General features: G+C 42.4%; 2 protein-coding genes across 6 annotated transcripts in view; both read left to right on the top strand.

The window, feature by feature from the left end:
• LOC146174106 (uncharacterized) overlaps window positions 1-25,627 on the top strand; it is a 56,741-nt gene extending 31,114 nt beyond the window's left edge. For 2 of the 5 annotated variants that reach the window (XR_014701673.1, XM_084583242.1), the window contains 3 exons: window positions 1,815-1,883; window positions 7,520-7,675; window positions 12,504-13,419. Coding sequence is in view for 3 of the 5 variants with exons in the window: in XM_084583242.1 (XP_084439368.1) it covers window positions 1,815-1,883; window positions 7,520-7,675; window positions 12,504-12,869 (591 nt within the window). In the remaining 2 variants the exon portion in view is untranslated. Of the gene's footprint in view, window positions 1-1,765; window positions 1,884-7,519; window positions 7,676-11,962; window positions 12,405-12,503; window positions 13,420-25,437 lie in introns of those variants that run through there. The other 3 variants (XR_014701672.1, XM_084583244.1, XM_084583243.1) reach the window with 3 other exon arrangements.
• LOC146174107 (uncharacterized) lies at window positions 1,896-3,483 on the top strand. The gene is made up of 2 exons (XM_084584255.1): window positions 1,896-1,913; window positions 2,600-3,483. Exons 1-2 carry the CDS (start codon window positions 1,896-1,898, stop codon window positions 3,398-3,400), a joined length of 819 nt encoding a protein of 272 aa, XP_084440381.1. The 3' UTR covers window positions 3,401-3,483.

Raw genomic sequence — 25,627 nt, 5'->3', positions numbered from 1 at the left:
CATAGGCTTTATGTTAGGTCTCATGATTTAGGATACCTCACTGACCTTTAAGCCTGTTCTAATTAGAATTTAAAGCCTTTGGAAAACTTGCACGATTAACTGAAATGTTGAGTCGATTACAACCGCAAGGTATCACTTCAGTGGGGTGATTATTCGATTAATTAAACTGTATGTCCGGACGGACTTAGAACAGGAATGATTATCTTTATTAGTGCTGCGCTTTGCAAGAGCTAGTCTCTAGTGCATGTCTTCGTATTTATGTAGTGGTGTGCGCTGTCTTTATGTGATATTGTTACCCTTGTAGTTCGTACAACGTTAATGTTATAGAACATTGCCTCATTGTAACAAATACCATAATGAAGAAATATACTCTCAGAAAACGGCAAGGTACTTTCCGTCAGTGAGCCGGTATTCAGGGGGACGAGTTCTGCCAAGAACAGCATTTAGGTCATGAAATTACAGATGCGACATGGGCCCTCAGACTTTGTCATTGTCGCGGGCACCATGCCCTGCTCGAATACGTTCATAATAAGCAGGTTTTCGGGCCCTGTGTCGAAGACGAACACGTCGAAGTAGCATGCATTGCAGTACGGAGCACTTGTTCCCCTTCATTCCATCACAACGCCGAAGCGCGCAAACAACATGCAAGCGCTAATAAAGGCAGCAACTAACGCTAAACAGCGTCCTGGCCCGGACCCACGCTGCTGCTGGGAAGTTGGCTACTGTGCACAAACCAGGGTTTACTGTCAAATCATTTACGGTTCTGGCGCCAAGTTCGAGAGCCGCCCTGACCGTTTCATAGTGTACATGATGGAGAGGGCAATTTCACTTCCGCCTTTACAGTTACTTTGGCAATACCCGCTAACGTCAAGCCTAAACGGGAGAAGGCTTCAACTTCTTCACCTTCACTGAGTCGGACAGAATCCCCTAGGACCATTTGCGCTCGATCATTAACATCTGACCGGTAAGAAATAGACGCCCCATTCTACCGATGCGTGTTTCTACGGACCAGAGTCACGCAGGGTGAGCGTTGGTGGGCCCACGTCTAACCAATATATCGTTTACGAGGCGCCGAACATGAGGCCGGAAGTTGCCCACAAAATGCGATCACCGAAAGTGAGCCGTGCCACGTGATCACAATAGCTGAGAGATAGCGGTGAGTGGCGGGGCACAGCGTTTTGATGACGACAAAAAAAAAAAGGCGGCCACTTCAGACCCGTGCATCTAGTTTTGTAAGCCTTCCAAACACGTTCTTCGTGGTCATTGCTCTCCAGATGATGTGAAGAGGAAAGAGGAGCGGAACCTTACGAGATCAATGAAAACTCCAAAGAAGCATACGTACAAGGATAGAACTACAAACATCGGGTACAAACAGAGCGTTGCTCCGCCGTGACGCATCGGCGGTTAAGACGCTCACTACTGAACTCTTTTAATGAACTGCTTAGGCTCAGTTGATGAACCAATACAAAAGACTGTCTACAACGCTGTCGGGTCGCTATCTCCTTGCCCGAATGCACATCCACCACTCAATACATTCGTGAATGTGCGTACTCATCTCAACAGATTGGAGATGGGATGGAATATAGGAGCGTCCCCTTTGAAACGGGATGGTAGCAGTTGCTATCATGCTCGTTTTTTCCTTATATCGTAAAATTGTTTTAGATCGGTTAACTATACCATCATTGTATTTATTGAATTTTAGTTTTGACATTACTAACATTATGGAACTTTTCTGCTTACCAGCCTTCCAATCTATTTTTGCTAGCTTCCACCACAGGTTCATTCACCCGACCACTGCTATCTTTAAACCCTAGGGCCTGAAGAAGAGTGACTGCGCCAGCATCGACTTCCGGATAGATACCATCACATCTGACTATAAGAGGGTAAATGTTTGTATGAATTCACCAAATACTGTACATGTGTCATCTTCATGGTTAAATTTTTTTTTGTAGCTGTGTGTTCTAAGGCACCATGACCCAGCTTTAAAAAGTAGTGCACTGCCTCTTGAGTTAGGTATCAAAGAAAGCTTCCTTCCTGAACTGCCTCTTTCACTTTCGTTATAGTTCCACATTCTGTTTTTTTTTTTTTTCATAGAATTTATCCTATATTTACATTCTGTGTTTTTCACCTGTTGCATAACGTTCTTTGTTCCTTCGTCCTTATGACCATTATACTTTCTGGCTAGTTTCCTAGTTCTTTTCCTCCATTGTGAGTGAATGCGTTTTAGGTATAGGTATTTAGATACTTTAACTGCCCACCTGTTACTGTCCAATTTTCTCAGGCGTACCTTATATAATATTTTATCCTGAGCTTCCGTACATCGAAAAATCCCCAGCCCATATCTACCTGTACCGCCTCATTTGCAGTTTTGCCGTGAGTGCCCAGTGCTATTCATGCGACGGCTCTCTTATTTATTTCTTATGTTGACTATACCTCTGCTTTTAGGCACAAAACTTCATTTCCGAAAGTAAGCCGAGGCACCTTAATTGCTTTCCAAATACACCTCAACACCTGATAACTACAGTTTCTTCGCCCTTTTGCGCCAAGTGATTGCTCATGCTTTTCAAAGTATTCCAATCATTCGTTTACCCATACCAAGAGATATTTATATTGCCCATCTCTTTTGTTAGAGGTTGTTGATGTCGCCCTGGCCTTGAAAAAATTGTTGCTGCTGAGTGGAGATGTTGAAACTAACCCTGGCCCCGACCTAAACCAAATTGCTAAACAACTGAAGGACATTGCAGCTGACATAAAAGATATAAAAGAGAAACGTTTGACCGACATAGAAACCAAACTAGACAAAATTGCGGCCCTTGAAAGTAAAGTTGAGGCTTGCCAGCAACAAATGACTGACATGAATCAAGTCATAGAAGTACTTGAAAAGAAAATTGACGATTTAGAAAATCGCAGTAGGCGGTCTAACTTAATCATTTATGGTCTTCCAGAAAATGACGAAGAAACAAGCGAGTCGCTCGAAGAAACTGTTAATAATGATATTATTGTTGACACATTAGACCTCGAAAAAGTGGCAATAGAAAGAATACATAGGCTAGGGAAGCCCGCGACAGGTAAGGTTAGGCCAGTAATAATGAAATTATTGGACTACAGACAAAAAGTAGCAATATTAGGAAGAGGATACAAACTTAAGGAAACCGACTACTCAGTTGGGGAAGATTTCTCCAAAAGAGTGCGAGATATACGGAAGAAACTTTGGGACAGTGCGAAACCAAACCGCGACAGAAAAGAAAAGGTATCACTTTCCTACGACAAATTATACATTAACAAACGCGCATATATTTGGGACGAAGAGAAGAACGACAAAGTGCCGATGCAAAAAAACGACGCAGAAAGCACAACAATCCGTCGAACAACCCGCCGAGCAGCACAATCAAAAGACTAACCTTGATGAACATAAACGCCCGCAGTGTTCTAAATAAAACCGAGGAATTGGAAAACCTACTAGTTGACTATAACCCAGATATAGTGGCCATCACGGAAACATGGTTATCACCTGTTGTATTCGATCACGAAATTGCCCCACCAAACTACGTAATCATTCGGAAAGACCGGCCTTCACGGGGTGGTGGAGTAGCGTTACTGATAAAAAAATGCCTTCCCTTTGTCCTTCTTCCCGATGTGGCTAACGTTGAAGCCGTATTCTGTAAAATATTATGCGACGGGATGACCATTGTTACCGGTTGCGTTTATCGCAGTCCATCTTCTGACAGCACATGCCTTTCAGCCATTCAAGAGTACATGCAGCGTCATGTTCATCAATCCAGGGTTATTCTTGCGGGCGATTTTAACCTTGCCGACATTGACTGGGACACAATGCATCACGCATCAGAAGCTTCAGATGCGCTAATAGACTTGATGCTAAATTTTAACCTACATCAAGTGGTTTCTCATCCAACTCGCACTCAAGGTACAACGAAAAACATCCTCGACCTCATACTTCTCAGCAACCATTTTCAAATCAACCAAATAGAATTGGACATTCTCGAAGGTATATCTGACCACAGTATACCTATGTGCACATTCCCACTCAGTGACTCCATTACTAGCCCTCCTACAGTTCAAAGTTTCATTAATTTTAATAAAGCAGATGACGTAAGCATACTAAACTATCTAGCTCATGAATTTCCATCCTTCCAAGAAAAAGCCACTCATGTATACAGTGATGTGAATTCATTGTGGCTTCATTTTAAGAAAGTTGTGCTAAACTGTGTAAATAATTACATTCCAATGAAACAGAATAAACAACACCTGAAAAATCCCTGGATCACGCGCGAAGTTATCCATGCTAAGCGACGTGTAAAACGGCTTCGCAAGGCCAACAAAAACAACCCGACACCCTCTACGACTTCCAAGTTGAAATCTGCACAACAAGAATTCAAGGAAAAACTAAAACACTCAAAACAACATTACTACAGTGTAAAATTTCCCAACTTCCTTAAAAATAGCCCACAAAGATTCTGGAAACATCTACGCAATACCCAGCCTACAACAAACTTAACAAAAGAAGAGAGAGCTACAATGGCTAATAGCTACAATACATTTTTTCAGTCAGTCTTTACGAAAGACAACGGTACACTTCCTCCTCTCCCACTACCTCATACCTCGGTACTTGATCCATTAATAATAACAGATGTCGGAATCCTCAATCTTCTTCTCAACATTAACCCCAAAAAATCCAACGGCCCTGATGGAATTTCGAACGAATTCCTTAAAAGATATGCTGAATGGTGTAGCAAATATCTGGGACAGATCTTTCGTAAGTCGCTGTCAACTGGTAACGCACCGCATGACTGGAAAATGGCTAAAATAATACCGCGTCACAAGACAGGAGACAAAATGAATGTTGCTAACTTCAGACCAATATCATTGACAAGCACTTCATGTAAAATACTAGAGCATCCCTAGTGAAAAAATCGTATGAGTCACAATAACCTCATACAGATTTCTCATACTAAACTCATACAAATCTCATACAATCTCATATATTTCTCATTCACTGAATGATTTGTATGAGATGGTATGAGATTTGTACGAGTTTATTATGAGTTTAGTATGAGATGGTATGAGATTTGTACGAGTTTAGTATGAGAATTTGTATGAGGTTATTGTGACCCGTAGGGTTTTTTCACTAGGGATATCATTTTCAAACATATAACCACATTTCTAGAACGTGAAAACATACTATCTCCTCACCAACATGTTTTTCGGGCTGGGTTATCAACCATCACACAACTAACAGAAGTAGTTCATGACCTTACCCTTTGCATTAACAACCGTTCACAAGTTGACATGATTCTACTTGATTTATCTAAAGCTTTTGACTGCGTGAGTCATAACAAGTTAACTGCAAAATTAGAGAACATTATTGGAAAGGGAGAAGTTTCTGCTTGGATAACAAATTTTTTAACAAATCGTTCACAGTTCGTTATAGTCGATCATACGCCATCTGATACCGTCTCTGTCACATCTGGGGTTCCACAAGGCTCAGTTCTCGGCCCACTTCTATTTTTGATCTATATCAATGACATAACGAATAATATAGGGTGCAAAATTAAACTCTTCGCGGATGATTGCGTTATATACAAAGAAATTAAAAGCCACAATGACCATCTCATCCTTTCCGAATCCCTCAGCAGGGTATCCGAGTGGTGCTCCCTCTGGCAAATGTCTATTAATGTAAAAAAATCAGTAGCCATGACAATTACAAGAAAAAAGCAATCCTCTCTCTTCACCTACAGCGTTAATGGTACACCACTTTTAAAGGTTGATGAATATAAATACTTGGGAATGACACTGACATCAAATATTAATTGGGAGGCACACATAAATAATATTACGACTACAGCACTACAAAAATTATTTTATTTAATAAGACGCCTAAAGACCACACCAATGAATATTAAGCTTCTGGCCTATAAAACATTTGTCAGACCAATTTTAGAATACGCTAACACAATTTGGTTTCCTTATATAGCTAAACTCGAACGCGTGCAAAGAAAAGCAGCAAGGTTTATTCACAGCAAATACAGGCGTACAGACTCACCCTCCCTTCTCTTAGCTCGTTCAGATTTAAACACATTATCGACTAGAGCAAAACAAGCCCGACTAAAATTTCTTTATCAACTACTACACGGCCAGTACAAAATTGATACAACTACGTACATATCGCATCCACTGTCTAGAATAACACGGCACCACCACGAGCATGCGCTAACGGAATACTCTTTTTCTAACGACGCATTCAGGTACTCTTTCTTTCCTCGCGCGATAAGAGAATGGAATCAGCTAAGCTCATCTCTACAAAACACAAATTCATTGTCGCAGTTCGTAACCCAACTAGAGTTAATCACTAGAGACCATTAATGCTTCTTACTTTTATTCCCGGTTGCCTTTACAAGTTACTAACAATTCGTAGGATTAATATGGGGTATACCGACTATTGTTATCTTTTTATTTTGTTAGTTTGTTTGTTTTTTATGAAATGCTGCCATACTGTTGCGAGTATTGTTCGGTTGTTTTTCCCAAAAATTGTATACTTTGTTGTCCGCATTTATTGGAACTGTTTAGAATTCTTTCATTTCTTTTATATTTTATGCTTGTAACATAACATGTGTTTTGCCCGTCTGCTAGGCTCTCGATTGAGAGCGGCAGTATTGTTAAATAAAATAAAATAAATATTATGCCACTCTGGGATGATTTGGATGGGATAATTATGGGAAATATCAAAAGAAGTCAACATTACTCATTGACAGTTCCGTTTTCACTCATGTCTCGAGAACGAATATACCGGGCGAAAAACGATTTAAAATTTTTAAAAAATTCTACACAGCCTCGTGCGTGCAGCGAGTTCAGAAAAGAGCGTATGAAAACATAATTGTGATCTTGTCCAGTTCCATGGCAAGTGATGTCCTGTTGCATTGGTCACTGTTCAATTGAATGAATAACCGTGCATGAAAACAGAGCGATTAAATAAGATTCAGCAGGGGCTCTGGGGGTGACGGAGCAAACTAGGTAAACACATTGTCAGCAATACAGAACGCAACTTAGAACTGAGGCAGGTAAAACGAAGTTATGGGCGGAGTGGTAAGCGAAGATGAGTCTCCAGTGTGCACAGATGCGACCGAAAAGCCAGTAACGTGTCGACACTTCGGCCGTATTGCACTCAACATCCGTGAACACAGTAATATTGGTATTTTAACCACGAGAGATGGGTACTTCAAGTAAAAAGATATCGGAAAAGATTTAAGAGACAGACTCAGTCTGCTAGCCGGCATTCGATAAGTAGTCTTCTTAGGGTTATAAAACAGTCTAGGAAATGTGAAACTCGGAAAAAAGAGCTAAATAGCAAGTAATTACGGCCAGCATAGCCCGCAAAAACCGGACGGGGACTTCATATCCGCATTGGAGCTTCGTTCACCACGTGGAGGCACTGAATTGAGGAGCATGCTAGAAAAATGGGGACAACACACTTCAATTTACTTCTTTTTCATTTCACTTCTAGCGGATTAGGTCGAAGTGGAGCCAACCCTATACAGTGCTTTGCAGATTCCTTACCATAAGTAATCTCGGCGAGACGTTCCTCAAGGTTCCGACATTTGGCCAGTCGTCCGCACGATTGAATCTCAGCAGCAAAATGGCACGTGTAGGAACGAATAATGTAAGCAAAACCAACTTTTGATACTTTTTTTTCTTCATTCTTTTCGGCCATTCTAATCTCGCGTCTTTGGTCTTCACTGCTAGAGAACTATTTCAAAATTGGTCCGAAATCCTGCACCGGAAAGTGTTTTCTTCTTTTTCGTGCATCACTTTCGGCATTTTTCTAGTTCAGAATGCTTACTGCAGTTCTTCAGCTTTGATCAGCGTGACTAATTTGAACATATTTACGGGCGACGCCGAGAATATGGCTTCAAAAAGCCTTTACCGGCCTTCTTCATAACATAAATATGCGGAATTGTTTATCTGTGGAATAGCCACACTGCCGGTGGCGTTTACCCGCAATGAATGTGTTCACTGATTTCAAAGAGCAGAATAAAATCCTATGTAGCAATCCCCATGAAGAAAAAATAGTACATTCATAATGAGAATAAATGTACCCGACACGGTTGTGTAGTGGAATACATAGGTGCGCCTTTATGGGTCACATGTGGTACATAACACTATTATTTACTAAAACACAGGCTCTTCACTAGGCACCCGTCAGCAGCTAATAGCAGTGAAAAGGACATTTATGCACAAAAAAAAAAGTAAATCTTTCGACTAGTTACTGTGACCGTAGAGTACGCTTGTCTATTACGTGTTCCGATAGCATGTTGTATTAGTGAAAAGGTGCACTCAAGGATACAATATATTATACCGGCTTCAACGTGAGAATCACGAAAGCGATGCAAACACGTACTTTATAAATTATTTATTTATTGTTTTATTTATTATCTACACTTGCTTTTACGGCAAATTTATAAGGGTGTATAAATACAGGTAGCCGCATCGAAAAATAAATCAGGAATAGCACGCAAGCAAAAACAAACACAGCAAGGAAGGAAAAACAAATTGACAGAGCGTACAGTGAATGTTTGAAAAAACATTACAGAGCAACTTTTTACAATACCAGAACAAAAAAGGACATGCACCAGCATAAATTCAGAAATTAAGTAAAATAACATTCAAGGAATAAAACAAATATTTAAAATGCTAAACACAGCCATCACATCACTAGAGAGCTCGTTCCGTAAGCCAGGTGCCTGACCTTAAACCAGGGTCCCGAAAGCAATCCCTACATGATAAATTACAAATCTGTTCTGCGTATTCTTCCCACCTGCATAAGGCGCAAACAAGACGTTCTGTCAGAATGCTGTATTGACCATGCCACTACACCACCATTCATTCGCCCTAGCAATGATAAAAACAAATTATGAACCTCGGGAATTTTGTAAGGTACACAACAGTACTTTCGACGACTTCGTCCTCAATTGAAATGTTCTCAATGCATTTTAATTTCCAACAGCTATATCGTTCCGCCAACCAAGCATTTATGCTAGGTGCCAGAATTATACTGTTACGGTACTGCGATGCCGAACAAAACTGAACATTACTTCCAAAAAGAGCTCAGTACGCGGAGCTCCTTTAGAATGTTTTCAGGGTTCCTCACCACTGGTCAGCATTAAACACTGGCTCGCGAAACGACCCCAATGTAATGTACTTCACTCAAGTCACAAGACGCGAGACTAAGCCGAACGAAAGAACGTGTTCTCCACATTCGGATTCTGGCAACAGTGAATGGGGCTATTTCACAGCTGATTAAATTGTAAACATCGCGAGGTACACAGTTGTCCCTAATTCGGGATGGGTAACGGTTGTTGGAAGAAGGGAACCAAAGTGAGAGCAATATATAGAAAGAACATGCGCGCGAACGGCAATCACAGCTCCTAACTGGCGGTCTACGTGCATGCCTGAACTCAAATGCTCTTTACTAATTAGCACTAAAGCCAACCGGTTAAGCGGCGCCGGGTTCCCGCCGGGCCAAAGCGAACAGCGATAACACCCGCGTGCACACATCTGCAGTGTTGTATGGGAAGGATGAGCCAGATGATGACGCCATTTATCCTCAAAATATTCTCGCAACGTGTACTTCTTGATCACATCATTAGCGGTTCCATATGCGCATTGTTTCTCAGTCGCGGTCAGTAAAAACTACACAATGCCAGAATATTTACATCAGCCAAAAACGCTGGTCACAAAGCAAACGCGTCGAGTGTTCTGCGCATAGATCGTTAAGTTCACAACTTGTAAAAGTCTTTTCTCCTCCTCTTAGACCTAGTCGCCGTGGCCCAGACTGAACACTCAAAAAGGGTACTATGTTTTTGAAAGTTAATGCAGGCTGGGTAATGTCATTGACTATTACTACAATGTCCTCTAATTTTATTGTCCCGCTAAATGTTACACTGAACGCCGTGAAACCCGACATAATGATTTCGCTGTCGCTTCGACTTCTGGTCAAAGAAAAATATCCTACCCAGAAAACGTGTCTTTCGAATAATAATCGGTTCGAGTTCGAGAACTGACATCGTAGCCTAGGCTCATTGAAAAGGATATTCGGTGTTTCAATACCATACCACATAAACTCTAGAAACTTCTGAAGGACTCACTGAGATAGACCAGTATTTCTCTGGCACTAACAATTGATGGACACAAACACTATGCCTTTTAGGATGCGACGCGGCAGAGCTAATTGATCCCGTTTTTCGAATTCACTTACTGATCTTCGCTTGCGTACGTACACTTACCTACAAGCTTAATCACTGGTCTCTTAGTAACTTCGCAGCGCCCTGTGGCCAGAGTAATAAACGCGTATTCAGCTGAAATGCTGATTATGAAAGGCGGTCTAAAAAAAAATTTTGAGAGGGTTTTGAACTCCTGAAGCGTGCATTGAAATCGAGCACAACGCGTGTGGAATTTTCATTTCGCCTTCTGAGAACCATGCCATCTGTAGTGCGGATTCAAAGGTTGTACTTTCTCTGGAGCTGCCGATTGCTAAAATCGCTAAAACTATGTTGAGGGTAAAACCTGAAAAATCAAATATTGTGGTGGTCTTACTATTTCTGAGCACATTAATACGGTGTGAAATGCATATCAACGATCACTGAGGCAGCATTAAACAATATGGGCAGAAAACCGCCCCTGACATCGCCTATTATTATCATCGATCATTGAAATGTTCCTGAATATGCTAGTTCGTCAATAGCACGACTGTTCCCTTTGAAACGCAGTACTACAAGCAGAAGTTTAAGAACAGGCTAAGATGCAACGCAGGTGAGAATTGTTATTACTTCTTTCCATCATTATGTTGAAATTGTCTGCAGTCACGTTCGCATTTTCTTTCTAGCGAAATAAAATTAAAAAATTTCATTTATAATACTTCAGAAAAAGAGCCCTCATTTGGCTAGAGCTTCGCCAAGTCCACAGGTTTATTAATCGGACTTACCTAGGCGTCATAGCGTCACCCAGGAAGCCGTCGGAGAGGGTGATAGATCAGCAGAAAAAATAATAGAAAAGCCGCGTTAGGCGTCCATCGCTGCATGCTACGAAGCCAATCCATATGAGTCGTATAGGCCCCTATACCTTCGTTCTCCAGCCGCCTGCCCAATAACGTCATGCTGACAAGGCAAGCCTTATTTAGTAAGCGCACCCCTAATCTCCGACATCGAGGAGGTCTCGGTGCACAACTCGTCCTCCATCCGCTCCTTGTTATCGCGCTTCCTCATCATCAGACAGGTTGCCCGTGCACTCGTTGTAACATGCCTAGGCACAGATGTTGCCATCGTGTCGCAATTACTTTCGGCGCGAAAGATATCCGCGACGCGTCGATGGTTTCAATCCGACAGCACCGAGCGCGCGCCGGCGGACACGGCGGCAGCAGTGAATGGCTGTGGCATCCCACGTCATGGAGCGGCTTTGCACCAATTTCAGATGCTGCTTGTCGGCATCGCTTCAACTCGTTCGGTCACCTGTCGGCAAGCCTAGAACAAAGACATGAAAGTAATCACCTTCATATCAGCATTCGCGTCTTCTCATCACGCATGCGTAATCAAGATCCAGTAATACATGCAATGGCTGACACATTTTTTTTAGCGATATGTGTAGCCGTATGAATACGCATGCCTTCCATGTCAGTTCAAAAGAGGGTGCGCAGATGCGTTCAGATTCAAGCAGAAGTAAACTCAAGTGTGGCATCCTAGTCGAAAAAAACTACAGAACTGTGTCAAAAATACGACAAAATGTTCTGTAGTTTTGTCGTAAACGTCGTATTTGTTTGTAGTTCTGTAGTACTTTTCTGTGATTCTGTAGTTTTTCTGCAGCATATTTCTGCTGTCTGTAGTTCTGTAGCACTTTTCTGTTGTAACTACAGAAATTCCTGATGTTACTACAGAACGCTTTGTTGTCACAACAGGTTTTCAGTCCAAAACCACACAGGAAATGTGTCGTGACAACAGAACATTTTATGTACTTTTTTTCTGACTGGGATTCCGTTCTAAATGCGATCAAACTTTGCTTATCGGAGAAAAGAAAAGATATATACTCGTTAGAAATCGCACTAATAACCACTTCACGCAGACACGTATCTTGGGAAAGTGTCAATTTGGAAAAGCTTGGGAAACGTTAGCAGGCGTCAAAGTTGTCAGCCTGATATGGGAGTCAGCGATTGGATGTGTGTCAATGCCAGACGTGGGGAGTGAGATAAGTGAACACTTTTAGTATGTTGGTTCTTGATTTACATTAACGCGGATTTAGAGCAATAAAGCATTTCCTTTCTCCCTTCTCTAATAAAACACCACTCATAAAATGTTACATTACATTCTAATATAGATTTCTGTAGACGTACACCATTAAAAAAAAAAAACGAAATATACACTTGCAAGCAAAATTTGGCGGCCATGGAGTCTAAAACAAAAGTATCCTCTTTCCTTTGGTTCTTTTCTCTTTATGTCGAGGTTTATTGGATGACAGCGCCGACGGAGCAGCGGTTCAAGTACTGCCACTCCCTAACGTGTTCGGGCTGGTGCGCAACTCTCTCCAGGAGGTCAGAAGGCGATTGCACCTCATGTATGACCACGCACACGATGGAGAAACTCGCGCTTTCACTATACCGACGTCGGCAGCGAATTATTCTCGAGTGGATGAGCACGCGAATGGAACAACTTGCGCTCATGGTCAGAATGCCCTCGGTACGTAATCACGACCAAGGCAAACTTATTCTGACGAGAGGCATGTGTACACAGAACGGGAAACAATGCCTCCTCTGTAGTGCACAGAAACTCCTCTTAGGAATGGAACAGCGGCGTTCCGGTGGCGCCTAAAAAGAAATGCCTTCGTTTTTCTGGGACATTAGTGCGCGGAACGGCCACAGGATGCACAGATTAATTATCAGTGATTCAGCTACACTAGTTTTATTTTCCTCTAACTTGTTCCCTCACCGGGTCGCTCGGGTCTTGGTTAGGAGACCAAGTTATGTAGCAAATTTGGTGAAACGCTTTTTAATTATTCAAATCTTACGGCTGTAGACCAAACTGTTATTCTAGGGAATAGCGACAGTAAGGATTATTCCAGGGAATAGCGACGGTAATGATTAAAAATACTCTTGTTGAGATCAGTTCAGTTCAGTTTAATTCCTCAATTAACCATATTTATGTGGCACAGTTATGCCACAGAAGTGTGGAGTCCTTTTTCCACCCGCCGACTTGCCGAGATCAGTTGTTGGATTCGGTGCGAGTGATTCAAACCATTGAAAAACATTCGAGCATATATCTTTTTTTTCCGAGCGCCACAGAATGCCCGGGAATTAGAAAAACAATCACGTGACTAGCGCATTTGAGCATCACGATTGCCCTGCTCTCAACGCTGGCTTAAGAGAACAAAATAAGTGGCGTTCGTGGCTTTCCACAGGCAGGTCTATAAGTCTGCGGTGGTTTCTTCGACCGCGCGGCGGGCTGGCTGAGCGGGCTTTAGCCATCGCCAACTTATCAGTTTAGCGCAGTAACTGGGCCGCCAAGACACGGCTGCAGGTAATTTTGGTTCACTTAATCCACGCTTGAGAGCAGCACAATCGTGGCATGAGAACCCGCTTGTCACGGGATGGTTTTTGGATTTCGCGGGCTTTCTTTGTAGCACGAAAATAAAGAAATACGTGCAACTTTAATGTCGCAAAAAATGCAATCGGGGTTTCTAAAGCTACGCTCCAACTTTTTAAGTCACATTTATTGTCTCAAGTAAATTAGGAAAATTATAAACGTACCCTAATTACCTATTGAATATTTCTTAAAAACAATATTGCCTGCAGTGCGCAAGACTGCGGGAAATTGTTAGCCACTATTATCACTCACCTATCCTAAATATTTATTTTTTTAATCATTGATCCAAGTTAATTTGAACACCTTGTATATAGGCAGTTCAATGTATATAGCAAAACGCGTGTGCTTTGAAGAAGTACTGAGGAGAACACAGTTGGCTTATAAAGATAGATTACCACCTGCTCCTAATCATAAAACGCCAACATTAAGGGAGCAAATCCTATAAGAAGGTAGAAAAAGCTGAAACCCAAAAATACTGGTACGGCTGCTACAGCCTATTGTCGCAAGTACAACTACCGCGATGAGTGAGGGATTCTGGAGGCTGTCTAATATATGCACTGCGGTCACGTGTCTGAATCGTTGAGTATGCTTACATCATAGATGGGGGTAGGTCAGTGTAAAATCAGCATGAATGCTTAATTGTATGGCACTGACCATGTTATGACCCCTACCAACTGAAATGTCGAACACTGATGCTACAGTAACAGTCACAACCCCAAAAAAGTAGTATGGAACCGTGCGAACACGAACGTATCCCACAAGTGTGCTCAAGAAAGCTACCATGAACATATTTCAATGTATAGCACAGCGTCTCGTAAGCTTTAAGACTTCGAATGCCTCGTCAATTCTCTCAGAGTTCTCAAATACGGTGTTAGCATGTGGGCTTTTTAAGGAAATGTGCTGCGAAGGCAGAAATACTATACTATTGCACGACTAATAAAACACAAAATAAACTAGAAAAATGCGTAGGACAAAGGGACGATGAGAACACCTAAGGAAAAAGAACTAAAACATGTGAGGGGTCATAAAATCGAAAGATCTGAGTAGCCAGAGACAAATTGACGTTCAGAAGGAGGGGAGCATAAAGTAGATAAAAAGAAGACAAACGTAAGAACCTTCAAAGTGAGAGGAGGTGTCATATATTGCTAAATACTTAGAGGAAAATTCATAAAGGGGAGACGTGCAAAAAGAATATCAAAAGACGGGTATATGGGCCCATGTTAGCGAACGGTGCAGGAAAAGCCGGCACACGGCTGATAGGCCACCCTTCCTTGAGGGAAACGAGCGCTGGGCGATAGGTCTAATGAATCCCGCAGCTGTTGCGTTTCTTAGAGACGGTAGCTCAGTCACTGGGGGAAGCGAAAGGAAGCACGTCGGGGCCCATACCAAACACAGCCATGCTTGCTCGAGCCCAGAGCACTTCCGCCGCAGCATTTTATACATCATAAGAAAAATATTTGCTCTCGTCAAAGAACAAAAGGGAAAAATGGGAGCAGCCGCGGGAATGAATTTTTTTAAGAGCATGCATTTATCTGACAAGGCCACTCCACACTAGATTCTCGATAAAAATTTCAGAGTGGGATGAATGTCGCGCTCTCTCTCGCGTGCATGCCAGAATTTTTATGCAGTCAGTGCTTTTTAATACTAGATATAATTATTCCAAAGACAGCTTTTCGTTTACCTAGTGGTTGGAACATCCAACCGGTGGTAGGAACATCCAGTGCATGTCACCTTACCTATGTGGCACCATGTTTGTTTGCCCCGGAATTCATTACCAAAAACAGAAAAGAACCCAGCGGTGTAGAAATAAAAATACAAAATAATGGTGATAGAGTAAATGAACTGCGAATAGCATCATTTATTTTTCATCGACCAGTGCAGCTAGGAGTAAGACATACAGACTGCGAGAACCGTATGGAAGAATGCAGTATGAGAACAAAGATGAATACGAGAGAAGGTCGAAGGAAACCCGCGTCCAGAGGACACCAACCACAACAACAACATCATTTGCACAATCTTCCAGCGCGAGATAGTCAGAAAAAGCGAAGAGGATGACATTAATGCGCGATCGCAATATATACTGCGACATAACGGCAGCCAAACTATCCCTAAAGACGGACAAATTGCCGTATCATTAAAGGCTTTCTCAAACAGCAGATGCGACCAAAAGGCAGGCAGAAGTCGAAAACTACATAAAAACGAGAAACTCTTCTACCGAGTATAAACAGACCAAGATAAGAAATACATTAAACTGCAATTTTGAAGAAAAACGAAAGAGTTAAACCGCAGTCGAAACAGCCCAGCGAATACGAGAACACGATATAAGAATTGGATTACTCGATCAAGCCTATAAATAGTGTGAATAAATCACAGGACAACAAACGTTTGGTCCGACAAGCCATGCCAGACAGAAATGCATATAAAATAAATAAATAAATATATGCATATATATATTGTGTATATATATATATATATATATATATAAGCAGATCAATCAAGGGGAAATGAGGGTGCTCGTTATAATTAGACACTTTGTGTCTAATTATCTTTCCCCTAAACAGATTACATTACTAATTTCTGTGATTATCCAAGTAAACATTAAAAAAAAAGACATAAAGTACCATCCCCAACGCTTTCCATGGCCTCGCCGACTGTTGGCTTCTTTCCTTCATGTATTATAACGAGCACCCTCATTTGCCCTTGATTGATCTGCTTGTAGCTTACGGGGGTCTCGGTTCTGGCAGCCTTGAAGCCATAGGTAGCGTAAGAGGGTTCTAGCACAGCTTTCGCCCTCGCTCTTGATCACGTTCTACGTGACGCTGGCGGTAACAAAGGACGTCCCACGTCCGCCGCTATGGCTGAGGGTGGCGCTGGTGAACACTCTCAAGGTTCGTATACAGACAACATAAATACCCAAGAAAGTAGCAGGGGGGACAGCGGCCGATGTAGCTCAGTTGGAAGAGCACCGGACGCGTTATTCGGAGGTCGTGGGTTCGGATCCCACCATCGGCACGTTGTTTTTTCTTCTACTTTGTGTCTAATTATCTTTCCCCTAAACAGATTACATTACTAATTTCTGTAATTATCCAAGTAAACATTAAAAAAAAAGACATAAAGTACCATCCCCAACGCTTTCCATGGCCTCGCCGACTGTTGGCTTCTTTCCTTCATGTATTATAACGAGCACCCTCATTTCCCCTTGATTGATCTGCTTGTAGCTTACGGGGGTCTCGGTTCTGGTAGTCTTGAAGCCATAGGTAGCGTAAGAGGGTTCTAGCACAGCTTTCGCCCTCGCTCTTGATCACGTTCTACGTGACGCTGGCGGTAACAAAGGACGTCCCACGTCCGCCGCTATGGCTGAGGGTGGCGCTGGTGAACACTCTCAAGGTTCGTATACAGACAACATAAATACCCAAGAAAGTAGCAGGGGGGACAGCGGCCGATGTAGCTCAGTTGGAAGAGCACCGGACGCGTTATTCGGAGGTCGTGGGTTCGGATCCCACCATCGGCACGTTTTTTTCTTCTACTTTGTGTCTAATTATCTTTCCCCTAAACAGATTACATTACTAATTTCTGTGATTATCCAAGTAAACATTAAAAAAAAGACATAAAGTACCATCCCTAACGCTTTCCATGGCCTCGCCGACTGTTGGCTTCTTTCCTTCACATATATATATATATAGAGAGAGAGAGAGAGAGAGAGAAAGAGAGAGAGAGATAGAGAGAGAGAGAGAGATACGACATGACACTTCCAGCCAACAAAACTTATGAGCATGAGAAAATAATAAACGGCAGATATATACAGAGACAAACGAGTTCACAACGAGTAAAAGGGAGACCCCCAGCTTGTAGGTTTCTCTCCTTGCATACTGTAAAGTTCATGTAACCGTCAAAGCTACAGTTAAAGAGCACACAAGCTAGAAAAACAGAGATAACAAATATGGTAGCATACGTCTTCCTAGAATAAGTCATGGGGAAAATAACATTTTTCTGAGCAAGTTCAAACGTTAACAGCTCCTCAGGATGTGCGCAGAAGATAGAGTAACAGTAATAGTAGCGGCGAAAAAAAACCACTACACAAGCAAGGACGCAAAGGGAGTTTGATGCGCATAACTAATTACGTGCGCCTTCAGGGCCCATCCGCTTCACTAGACCTCGCCAACGCTGCAATCATCGTCCTCGCTGAGAAAGGAAATGCAAAGAGGAGAGAAGCAGTACGTGGGGGACAACAAACAAATGCATGCAAAAAAATTTCTCCGCAGCCTGAGGCGAAATGAAAACCAAACACCGGACACATGGCGGTCGGTGGACATTCCTTGTGGCAAAGAGCATATGTGGAATGCTGTGCGCTGGATACTGCTAATCTTGCTGACGACAGCGACACACACCGACCACGCCATTCGATTATCGATCTGTTTGTGCCATTCACGTGCCGATAAAGAGAAGGTTCTCAAATTAGTACCTTCTTCCCTTTTTGAAAAAAAAAAAAAAAAAGTAGAAGGGTGCAACGCCGCTGAACCGAATATGTTGCGAAAACATCAGCTGCGGTTGACCGAGCGTTTTTCGTCTTCTGCTTCTTCTTCTTCTGCTGCTTCTTTTCGTTCTTTTCCTTGTACTTCTTCTCCTTCTTCCTAGTCTCCTTCTCCTCCTCCTTCTTCTCCTTCTACTTCTTTTTCTTCTTCTCCCTCTTCTCCGTTTTCTTCTTCTTTTTTTCCTTCTCTTTCTTCTTCGTCACCTTCGCAATTAGACGCGGTTCTTGCGCATGCGCATAACGGGCGAAGCATACTCGCATGAAATTGGGCTCTGACCCGCGTAGTGTAACTTTACGCTACAAAACAAGGCACTGCGCTCGAGACACCAGAACGCGATAAGGGATGGAAGGTATCTAGTCTAGCCTTACTTTGCAAAGAAAGATATATTACTGCGCACTCGAGCCTGCTGTTATGTCGCGCGCTAAATTTTTCACTACCGTGTATACTCCTGATGCCTAACCAGAAGAGCAGACCTGCAGGAGGGAAGCAAGCAATCATATGAAATGCTTGACTATGTCTTCGGATAATTGAAGACATTTTTCAGTCAAAACTGCAAGTTTAATGATACATGACACCCTGGGAAATTAGTCTCACACTGATCTAACGAGGTACTGAAAACATCCATCATCTTCCAGTTGTGACGTTGCGCAGATGGCACGCTCAAATAATGAATCACACTGTAACTGAAATATTTTTTGTGTCCGCGATCGGTGATTTAAAACCGTGGCGAAATTTACAGACCTCTTCAGTGAGCGCTGCTTTCGGTCACTATGTAATTGCAGCAACCCAAAATCATTTGTCAAAACCTCCCAATAAACAGATCGCTTGAGATACACAAAGCCGGTGTGGTTTCGTTCATGAAGTTTAATGACCCGAGCGACTGAGGCTATGAGAGACGCCGTAGTATAGGGCTCCTGAAATGCTGACCCCCTAGGGTTCGCTAACATGTAATCCTTGCCACAGCACACGATAATGCTATAAACAATATCTTGGATGCACTCAGAATATCTTGTTCGATGCGCTATTTTGCATCTCGATCTATTGCCATTCCCATTTACACACGCACACATACTTCTAGCTTTGCTGGGAATCGTATGAATTGTATGAACACCGTACTTCTTCCCAATGTTCATCATGTTGTTGGTGAAGCCATGGATATAGGACATCAAAAGCTTTTCTTTTCCAGCAGCAGATGTCCATTCTTTATCGTGTGTCTCTTATTCTGTGTCAACAAGCTTTCAGCTATTTGGCATATGAATTCATCAGGAAGTCCTGCGTCTATAAGCCCCTCATACTGGTTTAAGAAACTTTGCCTACTCCTGTGATGGCATGATTTCTTAAGAGCTGAAAGCAAAGCAGCCTTCGCTGTGCCTCTCTTCACTGTCCTCCAATGGATTGGACGTATATGGCAGGAATCGCTTCTTCGCTCGGGGCTGATAACTCCAACAAAGATGTCCAGCCAAGAAGTGAAGGCGCAAATCCAGGAACCTTAGAACACCTTCTTCTGGGAGTTCCCAAGTGAATCGAAGTTCAGGACAACATCTTTGAAAAGTTCCCTACGCTATATCTCAGAAGTATTCTGTATCACGTCCCTCACACAGCAAGGATTAGAGAACATACCTCTACGATTTTGGATAAGTCCTGGACTAACCTTGCGTTACATTGCAAAGACTGCACTTTATGCGATAAAGGAATGTCTCCAGCAGAACGTAATAAAGTAGCAGTTTTGAGGGAGAATAAGGACAGATTACCTAGAGAGATATTGGAAGCTTGGGAGATATTTTTAGTTGGTGAAGACTGCGTTAGCATGCCTTCTGTTCTCCTGCCAAAGAAGAAGAAAGACGTTTTAGATCATTGGGAGGACCGTCAAAGAAGAAGTGGTGTGTGCGCTTAGAAGTAGAGAATGAAAAGGATGTTGGTGTTAAATTATTCAGTTGTAAGTGCAGCATTATCCTTGTTTATGTCTGTGTGTATTGTGTGCCTCTCCTGTGTGTCGTCGCCTACTCTGCTGCGTGGTGCATTATGCATATATTTTTTTAGTGGAGGCGACCGATACCTATTGTACCGAGAAGCACCGTCACAGCCTACGACTTGCATTTTGGGTGGAGAAACATTTCGCAGGTTATGGGGAGCCGAACGTTCAGCAATGCGCTTTTCTTCTTCTTCTTCTTCTTCTTCTTCTTCTTCTTCTTCTTCTTCTTCTTCTTCTTCTTCTTCTTCTTCTTCTTCTTCTTCTTCTTCTTCTTCTTCTTCTTCTTCTTCTTCTTCTTCTTCTTCTTCTTCTTCTTCTTCTTCTCCTTCTTCTTCTTCTTCTTCTTCTTCTTCTTCTTCTTCTTCTTCTTCTTCTTCTTCTTCTTCTTCTTCTTCATCTTCTTCTTCATCATCATCATCATCATTTATTTTCCCTTAAGGACCCCTAGACGGGCCATTAGATAAGAGGGGAGACAAAAATAAACGAAATCACAAACAAAAGGAACATTTGGAATATAGCAATGAAGAAGGCAAACATAATTGTCAAAAGCGCATTATAAAACGAAGGAGTGAACAATCATAGATGCATTGTGGCCATCGCGTTATATAAAGAAGAGGAAAATGGGAACACTGTTTTACATACAAAGGTTCAACAATATGAGAACAAAATGCAACACGTGCAGAGGCAATACTCAAAAGTGCGACTAAGGAAGAAGATAAGATAGAAGCATGGTTTTGAATTTATTTGGATCCCGCTCATTTACAGTAGCCTCAGGTAGTCATTTCTACTCTTCAATGGCGGATGGCAAGATGGATTTATGAAGGTATTGGTGGAACCACGTAGACGCTGTAGGCTCAGACCTAAAAATTCGACACAATGTTCTATTGGGAAGGAAAGGGAGTGTGCAGCGCAAGTGAGAAAAACAGTAATATAACCTATGCACAAGACAGAGTTTGGCAATTGTACAACACCAAAACAGTGGCGGTATGTCAAGCGATGATTTTATGCCAGAAGCACTGGTGCTACAGTCATAACATTAAGTAATAAATCGGGCAGCGCGGGACTCTGTACTGATTCTGATGCGCCAATTAGGCATGACTGGTGTGGATTCCAAATGGGTGAGGCGTATTCAAGTTTAGTGCAAATTAAAGTAGCGTAAACAAGTTCGCGGTTAAAAGGAGGAGACACGGTTAACAACCTTCTCAGTCGATTGAGCGATATCAACCTCTCAGTTACTATGTTTAAGATGTGCTCGGACCATGAAAGTTTGATAGTGATTGTTACTCCTAAGTATCAGTAGGACTCGACTTGTGTTAGGGGCATTGACTTTAAAAAATACTGAAAAAAATTAAGCTATTGCGTTTACGTGATACTGTAAATTATGGTACACATTAACATCAGTGTCTGAGGTCTTAAACAATAAAAGCGAGTTATTTCCGATCTACCTTTACTTGCGGGCTATGAAAGAACAACCACACTACCGAACGTTGCTGGAAGTGTCTTATTTGTGGCTCCTGTCACGCAAGGAGTGGCTATCCCGCAGAACTTGACACATAATGGCGGACATTCGAGCGACTTTGCTCCCTTCGGGTGCTTCTACAGGGATGGTATTCAAATATGCAGACACCCAATTTTGTGGATGTTCCGGTCAGCATTACGCGCTCCACCAATCTTCGTCCGGAAAGTTCCGAGTCAAAACAACGTTTTCTCCCTCTCCCTTTTTGAAAACAAAAAAAAAACGAATGGAGAGATTGCTGTATGATCCAGGTTGTAAGCTTGTGCTTTGATTGCCCTCAAGGCAAAATCAACTCCTGTCGTTAACGTCACAACAAAAATATGCATGTTATGCACATTACAGTCCACCATTTGTTCGCCGCCTGTATCTCACGTTATCAGACGAATAATGAATAAACGTCATATTAATTTGAGAGATGTCTATCCGTCCATAAATCTCGTACCTAGAAACTCGTGGCGTATACGAAAGTGTATTAGAGAACGTTATTTCAGGTTTGTTGCGCAGCACTCGCCTGTGTCTTCACCAGCTGCTGATAATATTCCGTTCAATAACAGGAAGAATATTTATGGCAGTCCTAGACGAGCTAAAAAGCGAAAGCTCCGCCATATCGAAGTCTCCTGTGCAAAATTAGTTAACTGCCAATGTGATTGGAATTGAGATTTTAATATAATTTTAGAACATTTGAGAACGGTGCGGCTTTTGTATCGCTTCCACTGAAACTATACCGTTTCCGTCAATAGCCTTACGTCAGGAAAGGCTCCCTGTGTTAGAAGCGAGGCTCACGCCCCAAGCCAGCAAAGAGGAGGAATACATGAAGAATATCTACACTTTCCCTCAGTATTTTCTACGGGGTGTACGTTTTCTCAACCCTCTGAGTTCCACTTTACCCAACATAATCATAGTTAATCAGGTCACATAACTCTCGAGGCTGTCTAAACAGCACATTTGATGGCGAGCGTGTTAATGCGGTATCAGAACATTTCCTCGCAGAAAACAGGGGAAACAGGCACGGAAATGAAAGAGCTATTCGCTCATGTGACCGAGCAAGGTGCCTGACGAGCGGCCTAATTAAACACCTAAACACGCGACCACCTCGCTAATGAGCACCGCTGCAAGACTGGTCCGGGCGAGTGCGCTTTCGACTATGCCTGCCAAAGACAGCTGGGACCACGCACGCGTAGATCATCTATACACGTAAAAAAGAGACCTGCTGACGGTGCTCTCGTTCTATAATTTTCTCGTCCATAAGACGCCTCCGACGACTTCGGGCGCTGCATGATTACACACAAACACAACACACGCACAAGATAATTAGACCAAGACGTTCACACAGATGATGCGCTCGCTACCAACTGCCTGTTTTTCTGGTACGAACAAGAAAGCATCACAAAAAACGCAGGGTTACAATCCCAAGAAGACGTAAAAAAATCCAGAAAAAATGAGAAGAAATTCAGAAGGAACACATTAAGTGAAAATAAATCGAAAATAATGACAACTTGCGTTTACCTTCTTGTAGCGAGCGCATCATCTGTGTGAATATCTTGGTTTAATTATCTTGTGTATGTGTTGTGTTTGTGTATAACCATGCAGGCGCCCGGTGGTCGTCGGAGTCGTATAGCCAACTAGCCCACTCGCAAGTACTACATAAGGCGCCTTTGACCACAACATTTTGAGACCATTTTCAGCACTTTGAGTTTGCTTTAATAGACATAGGCAAGCCGCTGGGGAATAAGAAATGTTAAATAAGACAGGATGTTTAGAGAGTTTGTGCTTATTCATCGTGGTTGACAGCGCTTATATACACGGACAAAGACAGAAGCAGAGAAGCCCCTGTATTGTCGCACGTGTCGTCGCCTTTTCTGTTTCAGTGCCTGGTTCCTTTCCTTTTCCTCTCTCTTGTTGGCATGCCTAAGCACTGTCAACCACACAGAAAGATTGAGTCCTCAAGGCGGAGTCAGTTGCTTAAAAGTTTAGCGCGAAAACTCTTAATGGTGTAGCAACTGTGTTCGCATAAACCAGCAGTAGTGAAAGGGGTGCCTGCACAGCCTTTTTTAAGCGGCGAAGTAAGGCACACATGTGATAGGAAATGGAACCAGCACAAGAAACGTCCCGTCGACGGTCGGCAGATTCCCTGGCTTCCGGCAGGCCATCATTCCGCCAGCTAGAGTGAATGGTGCAGTATGAATACTATAAACCGTTTCAAAGCTGCATTTTTGCTAAGGAGACTTCAATCGCCAAAATAGACGGCACTGATAAAAATTGCATCCTCAGAGGGTACTTTAACTTAGCCTAGCATGTAAGGTTGTGTGAATTTCGCTTGAGGCGAGATACAAACACGTCCAAAGCGACGCGCTACGTTTCAGTGCCCGTGGTGGAAACGATACGCCTCGAACGGCGTTTATTCAGGCTGCACCGTGCCACTTGACAAAATTTAAGTTTCTAAACAAAAATTACAACCGCTGCACCTTTGCAAGTGCATTTCGCCTATAACGAAGTGCTGCCTCGAAGCTAAGGCTTCAATGCCCAAATTTTGTGCTCGTAGAATGAAGGATGTGCATGACAGCACTGCTCTAATGAAATCTCTACAAACCCGGGCACTAACATCAGGATCCTTTTGCCGCCAAACAGAGCAGATCTTAGGGAAGCAGGGTCATCCATGGGGCTGGAAGAAGACCGACCACTTAATGTATGCTGGTTTTCGGTCACATATTTCATGCGATCGCATACACTGACTGATTTAGCATCGAAATCGACCGATAGGCACAGCAAGGTGTGTCATTTCTTTCTTTCGAACTAGAAAAAATAAGGTTTAAAGAATAACAAAATTTGATTTTCGCAACACACAAATAAGTCTAAATAAAAAGACACTTTCTGCCTGTGTCTTAACATCCGCAGAGAGTGACTTGCGAATGGGTAAGGCTCGCAGGGATAGCTTTAACGAAAGCTGATTTGAAGTAAACGCGGCAATTTCTAGTTGCGCAGTACCGGTAACAAAATTGAACTGTTTTCTTTTAATGAGAGTAAGTGTTGAGAATGCGTATAAAATTTCAGTTTTAGCTTGCGTTGTTCATACCTCAGTGACGACTGGCCTCGACTTCTGTCAACTCTTGCACACCCCTGAACCTAATAATCGTTACGAGGATAATAATATTCAGGTAAAATATCCAGAGGGGACACATTATCGTTGTTAGGTGGAGATCTCGGAATGGTTATACACAGGGTCTGAGCACAAACCGCACTGACGACACTTTCGACCATCTGAACCTCGATGCGTAACAAATAGAGAGCGCTCAACGGCCAGAATTTGCCATTTTCACTCCTGCCTTCAAAACGATGATGTGTTATAGGTAGTAGCAACGACACGTGGAAGCCCTGTACCATTCCATTAGATAATGACCATTTTCATTCATAGCCGCACTCTCCTTTAATGATAACCTTGGACTGATTACCATGAAGAAGCAATACCGAACAAGCGGAACTTTTAATCAATCTGCTGCAGTCTCTTAGGGCTTGTATTTCATGTAACTACACAACTACAGAGCCAATAAAAAGGAATGCATGCTTCGCAATATGTCTGCGCTCTGCTGTTCACATTTGCTGTCGTCGTACTTTCACCTCTGTAGTTAAAAGAACGCGCTCGAGTCATTCGTTATGAAAAAGTTGTCGACTCGAGCACATGTTTTCTACCACCCAAGTGCAAGCACGAGAAAAAAATTCAACAATTGTGTGGCTTAGGCGCGCGCTACCGCATTACTTTTATTTCTCTTTTTTTTTCAGCATAAAACAATAAAAAAAGTGGCTATAATGATACCGGCTGCTGTCATAATGCCAACCCAACCAAGTGTAAATTTTGATGCATACCGGCAAAGCCTCTTTCGAGTAATTACGATAAAAAATACTAACTATCAGCACCAAATCCATACTGAATAGGTTAAAAATGTAGGCGTAATACATATTCTTGCAGGTT

This window comes from Amblyomma maculatum, chromosome 11, assembly GCF_055883805.1.
Source record: "Amblyomma maculatum isolate TAMU_Amacu chromosome 11, ASM5588380v1, whole genome shotgun sequence".
Lineage (NCBI taxonomy): Eukaryota > Metazoa > Arthropoda > Arachnida > Ixodida > Ixodidae > Amblyomma > Amblyomma maculatum.
The sequence above is the reverse complement of the archived record's forward strand: the minus strand, read 5'-3'. Positions and strand labels throughout refer to the sequence as shown.